This window comes from Callorhinus ursinus, unplaced genomic scaffold (genome assembly GCF_003265705.2).
Source record: "Callorhinus ursinus isolate GAN/ISIS: 27379988/994484 unplaced genomic scaffold, GSC_fseal_2.0 scaffold14, whole genome shotgun sequence".
In the NCBI taxonomy this organism is placed as follows: domain Eukaryota; kingdom Metazoa; phylum Chordata; class Mammalia; order Carnivora; family Otariidae; genus Callorhinus; species Callorhinus ursinus.
Window position 1 is genome coordinate 15,341,334 of NW_027397076.1, and position 16,337 is coordinate 15,357,670.

A 16,337-nucleotide genomic window follows, 5' to 3' on the forward strand; every position below is an offset into this window, starting at 1 on the left:
GGGGATTAAGAGTACACTTATCATGATGAGCACTGAGTCATGTATAGAATTGGTGAATCACTATATTGTACACCTGAAACTAATATAACACTGGAATTAATTAATCAATTACATTTTAAAAACCACCAGGCAAATTAGGCATTATTATTTCTCTTTTCTTTAATAAATAACAAGATTAAATAAATAGCTAGTAACTAGCAGAGGGAAGATGATCTGAGTAAGCCCAGGCCCCTTTAAAACAAAGTTGTACACTCAGAAAAGAGTTCTGCTTTACTCGAGTTTAAAAAGCACAAGATTGAGTATAATATGAGATAGGTCTATTCATATAGGAAGAGTTTAACAGTGTTTAACTATGGGGCATAAGGAATGAGTAAGTATAAAGAAAATTTCTACTTTACACTTCACTGCATTGTTTAAAAATACTTTAAACGAGTGTTTTGTATCTGTTAATAAAAGCTTATTTAAAAAGATATATATACCCACAATTATTAAATTCATAATGGGTCCCAGTCTTTTGATTGCCCTAATTTAAAAATTGTGAAATATTTAATAAAACATCCTCCTATATACTGCTTGATGTTTAAGAAGAGCTCAATGACATCTAGAAATCAACACTTGATAATGGCTTACATTAATCCAAAATAAATATTTAGATAGCAAACAAATACTTGTTGAGTGATTAGTGATCACACCTTAGCTTATTTAAAATTCTGAAAGATGATGCCTCACAAGGACAATGCCTATTGGTAAAAATTTTCTTTATATACATAAGCTAGTATCCGGAGTTTTTCTGCTAAACTCTTTATTAGGAGAGATACTGGGATAATCAACTGCATCTAATTAAAGTCTGCTTAAAATTGCAAGTGCCTAGTAATCCTGATGGGACAAGACATACCAGGAGATTAAATTCATTAGCAGTGAAAAGCTAATAAGCAGTAATAAGATTAAATAAGTAAGTAAAATGAAACATAGGTGGGATACTAGACATTAAAGTCTGAGGATAACACGCATGATTTTAAGACTCGCTAATGGTCTTCTTGCCTTCAATTTTGTTCCCTTCAAGTCCCCTTTACAGGACTTTTATAATTACAGTGATTTGGTTATACACAAAAGACGGCAGAAGATTGCAGCAATATGGAACACACAGGAAGAAAACGGGTACTGAAAGTCATCACAGAAGAATTTCAAGATAGGGCTTGAACTAGAATATCTGGATAATGAGACAAAATAAAATATAAACATGAGTGATGTTATGAATCATGGAAAGAAATCTCAGAATATAGTAATGACATAGATATGGGGCTAAGAAATGGTTTGATTTGTCTCCACATACCCTAAATTATGAAAAACCCAGAGAGCATGTATAAACAAAGTGGGTACTAAATAAGAAAGGAAAATCAAAGAAGAGGAGATAAAACAGAAGCAGTAATTGAAAGACACCATGGTGGCCAAAAAATTGCAGATTTTTATCGTGGGAAATTGATACAGAAATATCACTTTTAATTATAGAAAGATTATTAAGGGAGGAACTTTTTTAAGACAGAAAAAGAAGAGCTATGTTTTTGTTATAATGAATTTAAAACTTTGGACAGGTATCTATTTTGAAATTTCTAAGGACATGATACTGGGAATAAGAGCAAGGAAATAAAAAAATGTATAATGGAGCAAGTTGCATGTCATCTATATAATGAATGTAATTAAAGCTCTTAGAATGAATTTCAGCAAGACACGGAGTATGAGACTTGAGGAATCTCTATTTTACCTAAGGAATCTCTACTTTACCTAAGGATAAGGGAATCTCTATTTTACCTAAGGATAAGGGAGGAAGTACCTTCTGAAGAGAAACTAAATAAGTAAAGCAAGCTCCAGATCCATACATCCATTTGCTTTCAGAATTGCTCCCCACCAGATTGATCCATTGACCCTTCAGACTCAACATGACCAACAATGGGTTCATCTTCCTGTCAAACCTGTTCCCCATGTGTATGAATGGCACCACCATACACCCAAACACCTCTGTCAGAAACTTGAGGCTGCCTGTCTCTTCCCACACCTAGTCAGTGACATACTGCTGTTAATTAAAATTCTTTTCCTCCTCCTTCCTCCTTTTATTTCCTCCTTTTATCACAGTCCTTTCTTTTATTTTCCCCCTTTCTAGTCCCATTTCTGGCCCTTTCATTAAGATCTTCAATAAATTTCACCTAGACTATTATAATAGTTTCCAAACAGGTCCCCCAACTCCAAACTTTCCATATATCACCTTTCCATATACATCTTCCATGTATCCCAAGTACAGAACCCACTTTATGATTTTCTAATGCATTAACTTTTTTTCTTAAAATTTGGCAATGAAAATAAAATCTAACCTCAGCACAATACAAAATCCTTCATAAGACCTACACTCCTTCCTCATATTCTGGGTCCCATCCAAGCTGAACTACTTGCAATTTCCCCAGCATACTCTATGACATCCCGTTCTCTGCCCATGGCTAGCTCCTAACCATTCTTCAAGGCTCAATCACTTGCCTTTGTTTATTTACTATATTATCCTCTCTCTTTGACTATAAACAACTTGTAAACAAGGACTGTATTTTTTATCTCCCAGCACTTAGTAGAGAAGGTGGATGAATGTATATTCATTAATTCCATAAGCATGTCCTGCCATGAAATGTGCCTAGTGCTTAGTTATTGGTTGACTGAGTAAGAACAAAGTTTGCTCAAACATAAACCATTAAAAATGGTCACCTCTCAGTTTTGGTAGGGAATAAGATAGATATAAAAGAAAGAAGAATCAAAAGAAGAAAAATATTTAAAGACAGAGTCAGATAAGGAGGTAAGAATCCATGTAATAAAATGTGAGTACTAGCAAACAGGGGCAACTAGTTTCTAAAGGAACTGAGAACTATATACACTGCCCAATCATTTGCTATATGCTATTTTTTTAAACAATAACTTGAAATCTGTTAAATAAATGGATAGGTGGGCTGAGAACAAGGTCAATTATTTGGCAGGAGGATGAATAAAAACAGTAAATGACTATATCACAGAACAGAAAAATTTTTAAGAATTCTTGCAAAATTCACTGAAAGCTTTGGTTAAATTCCCTAAGGGCGCCTGGGTGGCTCAGATAGTTAAGCATCTGCCTTTGGCTCAGGTCATGATCCCAGGGTCCTGGGATCGAGTCCCGCATCGGGCTCCCTGCTCCTTGGGAGTCTGCTTCTCCCTCTACTTCTCTCACTCTCTCTCCCTCTGTCTCTCATGAATAAATAAATAAAGTCTTTAAAAAAAAAAAATTCCCCGACTAAAATAAAAGAAAAAAGTACTATTTCATTTTAGCTACACTATTTGTACATCTAAAAATACCATTTAAGGGGCGCCTGGGTGGCTCAGATGGTTAAGTGCCTGCCTTCGGCTCAGGTCATGATCCTAGGGTCCTGGGATCCCACATCGGGCTCCCTGCTAGGTGGGGAGCCTACTTCTCCCTCTGCCTCTGCCTCTGTCTCTCTCTCTCTCTCTGACTCTCATGAATAAATAAAACATTTTAAAAATACATATATATATTTAAAAAAATACCATTTAATAGGTGATCATACTGGGTTTCATTTCCCCATGCAGAATACAACCTCGGAGTTTGTTAATGCAAGAAAAGTTACACATTCTTTTAGTTGTCAAGTGGGAATTAAAGAAAAGAACTTACTGTCCACGAGGATACCAACGGTGCTTAGTAGTAAAGAACATTTTGCTAAGTTGTTCTATCATGGGTCCTTGCTCAAATCGCTCATTTTTTTCTTCTAATCTGGTTTTCAGCACTTGGTCATGTGTTTCTTCATTATTATGCACAGGATCTGGCCGAGGGATAGGCTACAAAATAATGAGAAATCAACAGCATCAAAATATAGGAATGTTAGCCAGCATTTGACTGAGTTTACAACAATTAACACACTCCGGAATTCATTATAGTACCTCAAAGTAGGTAAGTAAGTTTTCAGAACAGAATTTTACTTAGTTGCATTATTGATTAAAGAATCAGAAATAGGGGCGCCTGGGTTGGTTAAGCATCCAACTCTTGATCTTGGCTCAGGTCATGATCTCAGGATTGTGAGATCGAGCCTCTTGTCAGGCTCTGCACTGGGCGTGGAGCCTGCTTAAGATTCTCTCTCCCTACCCTCTTACACTGTTGGTGGGAATGCAAGCTGGGGAAGCCGCTTGGGAAAACAGTATGGAGGTTCCCCAAAAAGTTGAAAATAGAGCTACCCTACGACCCAGCAATTGCACTACTGGGTATTTATCCCAAAGATACAAATGCAGTGATCCGAAGGGGCACCTGTACCCCAATGTTTATAGCAGCAATATCCACAATAGCCAAACTATGGAAAAAGCCCAGATGTCCATTAACAGATGAATGGATAAAGAAGATGTGGTATTTATATACAATGGAATATTACTCAGCCATCAAAAAAATGAAATCTTGCCATTTGCAATGACATGGATGGAACTAGAGGGTATTAAGTGAAATATGTCAATCAGAGAAAGATAACTATCATATGATCTCACTGATATGTGGAATTTAAGAAACAAAACAGAGAGGGTGCCTGGGTGGCTCAGTCATTAAGCATCTGCCTTCGGCTCAGGTCATGGTCCCAGGGTCCTGGGATTGAGTCCCACATCAGGCTCCCTCCTCAGGGGGAGGCCTGCTTCTCCCTCTCCCACTCCCGCTGCTTGTGTTCCTGCTTTTGCTATCTGTCTCTGTAAAATAAATAAATAAAATCTTTAAAAAAAAAAAAAGAAACAAAACAGAGGATCACAGGAGAAGAAAGGAAAAAATAAAGTAAGATGAAACCAGAGAGGGAGACAAACCATAAGAGACTCTTAATCATAGGAAACAAACTGAGGGTTGCTGGAGGGGAGAGGGGTTGCGGGATGGGGTAAGTGGGTGATAGACATTAAGAAGGGCATGTGATGTAATGAGCACTGGGTATTATATAAGACTGATGAATCACTGACCTCTATCTCTGAAACCAGTAATACATTATATGTTAATTGAATTTAAATAAAAATAAATTTTAAAAAAAGATTCTTTCTCCCTCTTCCTCTACCCCTCCCATACCTCTCTCTCCTCCCCTTTTTTTCTTTTTTTTTTCTCCTCCCCTTCTTAAAAAAAAAAAAAAAGTCAGAAATATTTTTCCTCTCATATCAAGTTTTGGGTTTCTTTTCCAATAATAAAGTTCTTATTTAATGTTACTGTTCCCCCAATAATAAAGCACTTATTACTTTAATTTTTATTTCCCAAAACTATAAATTGTGCCCATTATTTTTTAACTTGAAAGTTTACAGTCTCAGGTGCCTGGGTGGCTCAGTTGGTTAATTGTATGCCTCAGGCTCAGGTTGTGATCCCGGGGTCCTGGGATTGAGTCCTGCATTGGGCTCCCTGCTCCGTGGGGAGCCTGCTTCTCCTTCTGCCTCTGCCCCCCCCGTCCCCGTGTCTCTCAAGAATAAATAAATAAGGGCGCCTGGGTGGCTCAGTCGTTAAGCGTCTGCCTTTGGCTCAGGTCATGATCCCAGGGTCCTGGGATCGAGTCCCGCATCGGGCTCCCTGCTCAGTGGGAAGCCTGCTTCTCCCTCTCCCACTCCCCCTGCTTGTGTTCCTGCTCTCACTGTCTCTCTCTGTCAAATAAATAAATAAAATCTTTAAAAAAAGAATAAATAAATAAAATCTTAGGGGGGAAAAGTTTACAATCTCTAACCTTGCTTATCATTAAAGTAAGATACAATGAAAATGGTATTTCTTACATCCAAAGGAAACAAAAAAATTTCAGTGTTTTCATTTTAGGTGACTGAAATGTCATCAAATGATGCTTTATGGTAACTTGAGTACTTTTTCACCTAAAGACATCAACTACTAAAAAATCTCATTTCCTCCCCAACACATTCGAGTGATATAACATATTCCCATCAGTAACACTAGCTCATTAAAGTCTTTAAGAATCACTGTTTTGGGGCGCCTAGGTGGCTCAGTTGGTGGAGCGACTGCCTTTGGCTCAGGTCATGATCCTGGAGTCCCGGCATCGAGTCCCGCATCGGGCTCCCTGCTCAGCAGTGAGTCTGCTTCTCCCTTGGACCGTCCCCCATCTCATGCTCTCTCTATTTCATTCTCTCTCTCAAATAAATAAATAAAATCTTAAAAAAAGAATCACTGTTTTGGAAAGTCAAGTCATGGATATTTTAAATATTACATGATGATATATGTAACACAAGGTGGTAACATTGTCTTGCTTTACAAATACCATATATACATATTACAATACAATGAAAATCTGAATTTATAACCAGATGTGCTCGCTTTGGCAGCACATATACTAAAATTGAATTTATAACCAGAAAGAAAATAATTCAAACATAAATGTCTTTACATTCATACACTATTAATGACAACTACTACATTCTCCCATTGTATTAAATGCTATAGCATATAATTATATTTGTTAGGCAAATGTACATAGAAAATAAGACTTCTTTAAAAAGCAATATCTAAGCGCATGAAGGTGGCACAACTGACTCAATACTACAGAAATGCAAAGTAACAAAAAGATATTAGTGAAAGAATAGGAGCCAAGTCAGAGCCTTGTTACAGAGTGCAGAATGCATTCTATAAGGAATAACAAATATTAAAAGTAAAGTAGGAAAGAACACACAATAAAGAGATAAACTTTAAAATGGATCTTGAGGGCACCTGGATGGCTCAGTCGGTTAAGGATCTGCCTTCGGCTCAGGTTATGCATGATCCCACGGTCCTGGGATCTCCTGCTCTGCAGAGAGTTTGCTTCTCTCTCTCCCTCTGCCCCTCCCCCCTGCTCATGCGCACGCTCTCTCTCAAATAAATAAAATCTTTAAAAAAAATAAAAATGGATCTTGAGAAATCAGATTATGAAAGGCCTGCAAAGTTAGACTTATAAGTAACAATTTAAGATAAGTAGAAATAAGGAACCACTCAGTGTGGGAGGGAATGAGGAGGTAGTATAATAAAGAGGTTAAGAACTTGAGCTTTGGTTTCTAATTCTACCACTTAACAGCTCTGTGACCTTGGACAAGTTATTTAAGCTCTTAATTTCCCTTTCTGTAAAGTCAGAGAAATCATACCTACCCAAAAGGGTTTGGTGAAGATTAAATGAAATAATAATATATGGTATGCTTAGCTGTCCCTTGTACTCTTAAAGAGTTCAATACTGGTAGGCAGCTACTAAGATTTCTTTAAGGCCTCAAACAGAAGAGAATTTACTTTAAAGAAAGAGTACTCCTTAGACATTTAAAGTAATTTTAAAAGATCATTACTTGTATGTAAAGTGAAATATTAGTAAGTGTCTTTGCAAGTTACTATGAGACCCTCAGAGGTCTAGCAAACAGAGAATTAGAGCCTATAATAGTTTTCTCTCTTTTAGATGACTATACTTGTTGCTAAAGATCAAATGTTTTTAGTATTATCAAAAGTTAAGTTGTTTCCAAGTACTCATGAATGTTGCATTGTCTCTCTTCCTATTCCCAAGCAGGCTCAATTCTAATATATCACAAATTCTCTCTGCTTTATATGATTAAACACACTTCTTTTCCAGGCACATAGATAAAATACATTGGAATTAATGGATTCTTCCAAGTCTATACCAAGAGCCTCTGGCTGATTCAGAATTGATTCATTTGATCTCCTTGATCAAACTTCAAAGAAAGGACACATGACTATTTTGAAAAAGGAAAAACTAAAATAAAACTGTCAACTTTAAAAAACATTCAGAACTGTCATCCTGAATTTTCCTTGTTTCTCTTAAGAATTTTCAAAATTTGACTTTTGAAATTTTCCACCAAATCAGCCACTAAAAGAATTGCCTAGTGCTTACATTTTAGTATTTCCAAGTCATTATTTTTGCCCCTGGTGTAATATCTTTATTCTCCTAAAACAGAAATCCTAAATTCTAGAAAAACATTTTTAGAATATTAGTACTTTTAATAAAATATATACTCGGCAAAAGAAGAAAGAAGGATCTTTCTACCTGGATCTGCGGAAAACAATCAACATGTTTTAAATTCAAATTACCAGAAAACTAAACATGCAAGTCATCCTTTCTTAAAGCCAGTATCAGTAGGTATTTCTACATATGACCAGGATCTTTGTATGCAGTTGCTTTCCAGGGCCTAGAGAATCAAAGGGCATCCTGGAGTTGCAGCAGCCCTACCTCCTTGAGAAAAGAAAAAAAATCAAGACGAAATTTAAGTCATGTTGGAGGGTATTTATTTATTATCATGTACTATCTGCATGAGATTTGTAAATCTAGATTCAAAAAGAACATACTGTATTCTAAATTCTAACAGTAACGTGTTTTCAAGAATGTTTCTTATTGTGCAGCCCAATCTACAATTTATTACTTGAGAAACAAAAAAATTCCATGCTTCCCCGTATGAATGTCTCTTAGCCCTATAACAGAAAACCCATAAGCATGAAGAGAGAGGAACAAATTTATTCATTTAATCAACACATATTTAGTGTTCACTTACCAAGTACAGGTGTTATTCCAGATGCTAAGGATATACCAGAGAACATCACAGAGCCCTGTCCTCATGGAGGTTACATTTTAGTGATGGGAGACAGAAATACAAGAAAGTATCTGTTGTGCCAGAAATGATACAAGCCATTGAGAAAAGACAATAGGAAGGAGCCCAGAAGTAGGGGTACTACATTAAGGCCGGAGGTAGGAGTCTGCCTAATGTACCTGAAGAACAGCAGGGAGGCCAGTGTGGTGAGCAGTGGAATGATTACATGTAAAGTGATAAGAGTGATCTTCTAGACAAGAGAGAGAGAAAGACAGAGAGAGGGAGGAAGGAATATTGATGATGTGGGAGAGGAGACAACAGCTACAATGGGAGTATAACAGAAAAAAAGGAACCAGGGAGTTGGACATGTATGCAAGGGAGTGATTATAATGATGGACCATGGAATCTATGCCAGGTAAGGAGAGAAGTGAAAATGTGTGAAATGCATGAGGGCTAAGAAAAAGTGCTTTGATCAATGGATGTAGGTCTCAATGAGGAGATGAAGAATTCTTGGAGCTGAGAGACTGGGAGAACTGGTAGGAAGCTAGTGGAATTCTTGAAATCTAGACTGGCAGGAAGGAGGAGCAGGTATTTGTGATTAGAACATCTCTAAAATACAGCAGTGGGAGTGGAGGCTGAGGTAGGGGAAAAAGATGAAGTGAGAGGTCAGGGCACAATTCAGCGAGAGCTGGAGTGTTTATAAGCCAAAAGTCAGTGATTTATCCTATTTTCTACACACTGCCCCAAGAAATGAAATGAAAGAGGTACTGGATTATTGCCTATGGTATGTGGCTAGAATACAAAGCAGGCAGACAAAACGGTGAGGTAAAAAAGGGAATAAAAACTAGCAAAATAAAATTAAGCTGTTTTCTCAAATCAATCATTATTTTGACCCTAATGATGATTTTTAAAAAACAGGTACCACTAGATGCATCATGTGATATTTGAATTATCTAATTCTTTTCTCCTCAAAGAGCAAATCAAACATTACTAAATATAGTAAACTAAGGCTCAAAGACATAGAAGGAAGCATTTCAGATATAAAATAAGAAAAAGACTTGGGTCAAGCTAAAACAAATCGTACAAAAACAAAACTTCCTCTATCTAGTGCTTGGCTTTTGAAGAAATATGGAAAAAATTAAACTAGTCCTTAAAATATATGCCCATGTTGACCCATTAGAAAAAACTGGAAAAAAAAATTCACCAAACATGAAAGATTATCAGAACCAATATAATATAAAAGGTATAAAACAGCATACCAAAATACAAGTTTTTCATGATTAGATTACAATATAAGGTAGTATGGGACAATGTGTTCTATATATCTGTCCTAGCCAAAAATCACCTACCAGACTTTAGACCAGAAAACTGATGCCATAATTGTGTTTAAATGGTTCACTCTGTGTACTGAAAGTCTTTAAAGAAGGAAGATGAAAAAGATATGAGAAAAATTGAAATAGTAAAATAAAAACAAAAAAAAAAGATATAAACCAAATAAAGGAAATCAAACATTCCATTCTCTTTGGAGACTGTAAGGAAATGTGAATATTTCTAACAGTAAATTATAAATTACAAGAGATGTTCTCATACATACTTTTGTATGTTCATATGGAATGTCCACAGAAGGGTGGTAGCATACTATCGTCCTGCCATCCGATGTCAAAGCAAGCTCTACTTTGCTAAAAAAGAATGTTTTAGAAACAGAGTTATACTGTATTCAAGAAAGAATGATTTTCTTAGAGATAAAATTAATTAATCATAAATCCCTGAAGAATAGATGCTATGGCACTGGACTGGCAGATCTGGTACCTGTATCAGAGCGGACAACTCAGACCATCCCACAAAATATGTCAGCTTAACTACCACAACAAACCATTAATGCATAACCCCCTCTTTTACCTATTTGTTTTTAGACTATCCAAATCTTTGGAAGAGATCTTCATGTTTACTCATCACTATTATTAGAACTTTTTTTCCTTATCTAAAAACTCCCCTCAGGGTGCCTAGGTGGCTTAAATCAGTTAAGCATCTGCCTTCAGCTCAGGTCATGATCTCGGGGTCCTAGGACGGAGCCCTGTGTCAGGCTCCCTGCTCAGCTGGGAGTCTGCTTCTCCCTTTCCCTCTGCCCCTGACCCTGCTCGTGCTCTCTCTCTCTAATAAATAAAATCTTCAAGCGACTATCTTCAGCTCAGGTCATGATCCTGGAGTCCTGGGATCAAGTCCCACATCGGGCTCCCTGCTCAGCAGGGAGTCTGCTTCTTCCTCTGACCCTCTTCCCTCTCGTGCTCTCTATCTCTCATTCTCTCTCTCTCAAATAAATAAATAAAATCTTTAAAAAAAAATAAAAACTACCTTCAAAAAGCTGTAAGAAGTACATTACTTTGTTAAATTATTAAAATTAAATATCAGCAAAGTATATAATCTTTCAGGCAAAGGATCACCTGAATTTCCAATCATAAAGATTGCAGCTGAGCCCTTTTTCTAGTTCAAGTGCCTTCTCCAAGTGCCTTTCTCAAAACAGTACAGCTGTAAGAAGACTCCAGTAAGAAGAGTTCTGCAGTCAAATAAATTTGGGAATTACTGAATACTATCCCTTCCCTCCATTGATATCCCTCAGAAAAACATATTTTGGGCAATACTCCTCTAAATATTTTTTCCAGGAATATTCTGGCTGGATCTCACCCAGGTACCAACTGACCAAGACTATTTTTCAAAGATCCTATCAACTATTATACTCAAATCCATATACATTCTAAGGAGCACAACTTTCAGCTTTCACTAACCTTATGTGTTCTCTAGATATCTATAAATTTAAGTTTCTAGGGTTTCAAAGCTAACCAGATTTGAACCAGATCGGCAATTACACACTACAGTGTATTTTAGCTAATGTAAGATAACGGTATTAGGTTGTTTCACCACGATTTTAAGATCAAATAGCATAACACAGCTATAAAGAACATTTAATCTATCAAGTGATTTTTGATGAAGAATGGAGTTTTACATGATACACAACACTTATAAGATTCAATCTTTTCAGGTTTAAAAAGTGTTACTTATTACCCAGTCTAATTTCATCACTATGTTAGTATCTACTAAGTATACACTTAAAATTCAAATTAAAACTAGTGTCAAGAGGGAAAAAAATATTTACCAAAATTTGCAATAAAAACATCATAGCTTAAGAAAATATGTTGAGCTTCTGTACATCAGACTACTACAGAGAAGAAAACAACATCTTATTCATATATTATTCCTTGTTCTTAGCATAGTGACTAGAATTGAATACGTACCAAATAAATTGTGACTGAATTAAATTACTTATAATTTAGGGTTACTCAATGTCAAACAAAAGATAAATGCTTAAGCTAACAGATAGGAACCCCAAGAGAAAAAACTATAAAAACTAATTAACTTTTCCAAAAAGCTAAAGAATGCTTTAGGATAAAAGATAGCATTTCTAACAGCATGTCTGTCTTACAACAAATTAAGGATTCACTGAAACACAATGATAATGATTTTTATTTAAAACATTTATGAGCCCAGATACTGTATAAACAAGGCCACTGAAATAATTTTTAAATACAAAATTAAAGAATAATCAGAAAAGAAAGCAGAAAATACCAAAATGAGAAATAAAATTAAAACATTTCAGATACAAGTAACAGACTGTTATTTTTTCAACTGAATTTAAATACATACCAATTATAGTCATCTGGTAGAGAAGAATACGTAGATTTATGACAAACACAATATAAAGCTCCATCTGCAAAAACCCCAAGCAGTAAAATGGATTTAGTTCATTTGAGCCTATGTTCTCACATAAATGTAAAGCTAGTTTCATTCATTCAACCAGTATTTACTGTTTACTATGAAACAGGGGTGTACTAGAGATCGGGGATTCAATAAGATCTAGTCCCTGCTCTCAAAAAAGGTACAAGTCTGGTGAGAGACAATTCCAATGTAAATGACAAGCCTTGTTAGGATGGGTAGGCATTGGGAGAGGGCACACAGACAGGTTACAAAATAGGACTGTGCAGGTTTAAGAATGCCTTTCCAGTGAAGATGATGTCTAAGGTGCTCTGAAAGATGGAGGGATGAGCAGGAGTTGGGAGGGGTGAGTACAATGTTCCTTGAAGGGAGTTACCAGTGCTAAGGATCAGAGGAATACAGGACGCATTTAGGTATTCTAAAAACTTGTAAAAATAAATAAATAAATACTTGGTGAGACCAAGTGCATGGTACAAAAGGAGTATGTTAAGTGATGAAATACAAAATAAACTGTTCAAATTTAACTTTTCTTAATAAAAATGCTCAGATTTCAAGGCATATTTTCCTTTTTTAGAATATCTGCAAATTCAAGAGCCATAATTACTTTTTTAAGTTTCTCCTATGTTCAGAGAAACAGTGTTCCTTTAAATACAAAGAAAAAATGTAAATGTAGCTCAGTATAGTTAAAAACGGTTCTGAAGGGACGCCTGGGTGGCCTTCGGCTCAGGTCATGGTCCCAGGGTCCTGGGATCGAGCCCCATATCGGGCTCCCTGCTCCGCGGGAAGCCTGCTTCTCCCTCTCCCACTCCCCCTGCTTGTGTTCCCTCTCTCGCTGTGCCTCTCTCTGTCAAATAAATAAACAAAATCTTTAAAAAAAAAAAAAAAAAAGGTTCTGAATACAGTAGTCCTCCCCCATCCATGTTTTTGTTTTTTGCAGTTTCAGTTACCCCAGGTCAACCACAGTCCAGATGCAGATGATCCTCCTCCTGACACAGTGTCAGGTCAGGAATAGCCTAATGCTATATCACAATGCTATGTCTTTCACCTTGCTTCATCTCATCATACAGACATTTTATCTCACATTATCATAAGAAGAAGAGTGAGTACAGAACAATAGAGAAAGACCACATTCACATAATTTTTATTACAGTACCTTATTAGAATTGTCCTATTTTGTTATTATGGTTGTTAATGTCTACTGTGCCTAATTGGTAAATTTATCACAGGTATGTATGTATAGGAAAAAGCATAGTATATATAGGGTTCAGTACTATCCATAGTGTCAGGCATCCACTGGGAGTCTTGGAATGTATCCTCCACAGATAAAGGAGAAATACTTTATATGCCGGCTAAAGCCAAGGATCAACTTCTCTCAACTGAGCCTCTTGCTCCTCAGTATGAAATGCAATCCCCATTTTGTTCAAATACCATTCATCCTTCAAAATCTAATGCTACTCTTCCATGAAATCCTTTATCTCCTCCCTGCCCCACAATTCCAATCACAGAGAAAGGAGTGGTCTATTGTACATGTCCCAAAACCTATGCTTCATTTGACACTGCTATATCTTCTTTGTGGTCTTTTTTTTTTTTCTGCATCAGTTATTTATATGTGGCTCAGTCGTTGGGCGTCTGCCTTTGGCTCAGATCATGATCCCAGGGTCCTGGGATCGAGCCCTGCATCGGGCTCCCCGCCCCGCGGGAGGCCTGCTTCTCCCTCACTCCCTCTGCTTGTGTTCCCTCTCTCGCTGTGTCTCTCTCTCTCAAATAAATAAAATCTTTAAAAAAAAATGTGTAAAGAAGATATATTTTCCATCTTTGTATATTCCTCCTTTCCCCAAGGGCTGCATATAGAGGTCTAAACATAAAATTCTTACTCCAAAGCATAAAAAGTGCCTTAACAAAACTCACTTCTATCATAAAAGATTGCTCAGCAAAATGTCAATACCAAAATTCTGTTGATGTAAGATTATAAAATAAAAAGAATTACAAATTCAACCTCATCTCTCAAAAGATTTGGTTTTTGATTATCTGTGCTAATATATAGAGGAACATTCAGCATGACAAGTCAGAGGATGACGTAAACATCATTTACACTTATTTTATTTTCTTCACACTGTTGGGAATCTTCTTAATTATGTATGAATTAATACTAAAAGAAGTTTGTAGTCTCTGAATATAAACCAGCTAGGTGATATACACATTCACTGAAAGAAAGAGGGTTGGGCTGGGTGGCAGAGGCAGGACAGACAGAATTAAATGTTTTTAAAATAGGCAGGAGGGAAAACTCAAGACAACAGTATTTCAGTTCAACAAGAAACTTAAATTTCTACCCTGTACTTAAACACAGACATTTGTTTGTACCCTCATGACATACATGACATTCTATGTCATATTCAGGTATTTTTTATTTCCACAGATGTCTGCTTCACCTACAAGCGTAGATAAGTTCCTTAAGGCCAGGAACCACACCTCAATCATGACTCTGTCCCCTCCAGTGGCTACTAACAGAGAAGTGACTGCTGAACTGCGTCTAAAATGCTAACTTCTTCACAATTAGTACATAATTAGATTTCATCTGACACTTTATCAAGAGAAAAACTCTAAATATGGTAAATATCAGAGGTTTTAAATATATAATTAGAATTGGGGCGCCTGGATGACTCAAACAGTTAAGCGTCTGACTCTTGATTTCAGCTCTGGTCATGATCTCCAGGGTCCTGAGACTGAGCCCCGCATCAGGCTCTGTGCTTAGTGGTCTGCTTGGGATTCTCTTTCTCTCCCCCTCCTCCCTCTGCCCCTCCCCACACCCCGCACATGAGCGCATGCTCTCTTGCTTTCTAATAAATAAATCTTTAAAAAAAAAGAATTAATGCCAAAGTTAACAACAACCAACTCAATTTACCAAAAAGAATTTCAATGAGTCAGCTCTCCATAATTTACAGGCTATTCTTATTATGTATACATATGTTTTAACTGCTTTTTGATAAGATCTATAAAAGCTGACAGTCCCACTTAACCTTCAAATGCTCAATATTTTAAGTTACTACAGGAAAGAAGATACAGTAAAAAGTGTTTTAGACTAAATAAGATGGGAAGACCCAAGTCTCGATCACAGCTCTCATCTATCAGATCTACCACCCTGGGTAAGTTTCTGAGGGGTCAGAGAACTCAAATTCCTTCATCTTCATAGAACACCCACCACGTAGTATTATTCAAAGTTGTAAAATTCAAAGTTGTAAAGATCAAATGACTTAGTATGCTTAAAAACCTGTAAAATATTCTACATTCCCATTGTTGATTGTATATTTTGGAAGGTTTTAAATGTTCCTTTTGGCAAATCAGAGGCCTTTTTATTTCTGCTCACTGAACTTTCTCCCTTAATCATGGTTTTGCTTTGCCTCTAATCTTAATGTTCTTCCTTTTCATATATCAATAATAGTAATAATACTTTACCTTCAATAATAGTAATTATAGGACTTGTGGAGAATAAGGGGCTTCAGGATGCAAGAACTTAGGCAGTCACTGAATATTAGGATGACTGAGTAATAATGAAATAATTTTCTGGGGTAACTTAAATTAATTCTTAGTTAACTAGATATTTTGACAACTCCAGTCCATTCAAATCAGTTCACAAATATTTATTTATCACCTACCATGTATGAGAGATACTAAGGAAACCAAAATAAGTTAGACACTACAAATTTATAATCTAGTAGGTAAAGTATACATAGATAATTTTCATTTATCCAGGGGCAGATTAACTGGTTTTCAGATTAACCTCAGTGAGGGCTAATTGCTGTTTCAGGAAATGGACTAGGAAAAAATGATTAGGTCTGATTTACCATCAGCCTTGAGGCCGGGTTCTAGTCAGGGCAAAGGATTAAGCAAGCAGAAGTCTCTCTCCCAATTCTCAACAAAAATGCTCCAAAGTAATCAAGAACTGACTACTGTTTTGTTTTGTTCTCATTTTTATTTTTTTTAAGGGAGGGATG

General features: G+C 36.4%; 1 protein-coding gene across 1 annotated transcript in view; it reads right to left on the reverse strand.

Annotated features, from left to right (window-relative positions):
- The window catches only part of MRPL42 (mitochondrial ribosomal protein L42), a 33,781-nt gene that overhangs the window by 14,014 nt on the left and 3,430 nt on the right, over positions 1-16,337 (reverse strand). The window contains exons 3-5 of the mRNA XM_025881409.2: positions 12,277-12,340; positions 10,172-10,256; positions 3,698-3,861 (exon numbers count right to left, since the gene is read on the reverse strand). Of these exons, the coding sequence (XP_025737194.1) occupies positions 3,698-3,861; positions 10,172-10,256; positions 12,277-12,340 (313 nt within the window). The remainder of the gene's footprint in view (positions 1-3,697; positions 3,862-10,171; positions 10,257-12,276; positions 12,341-16,337) is intronic.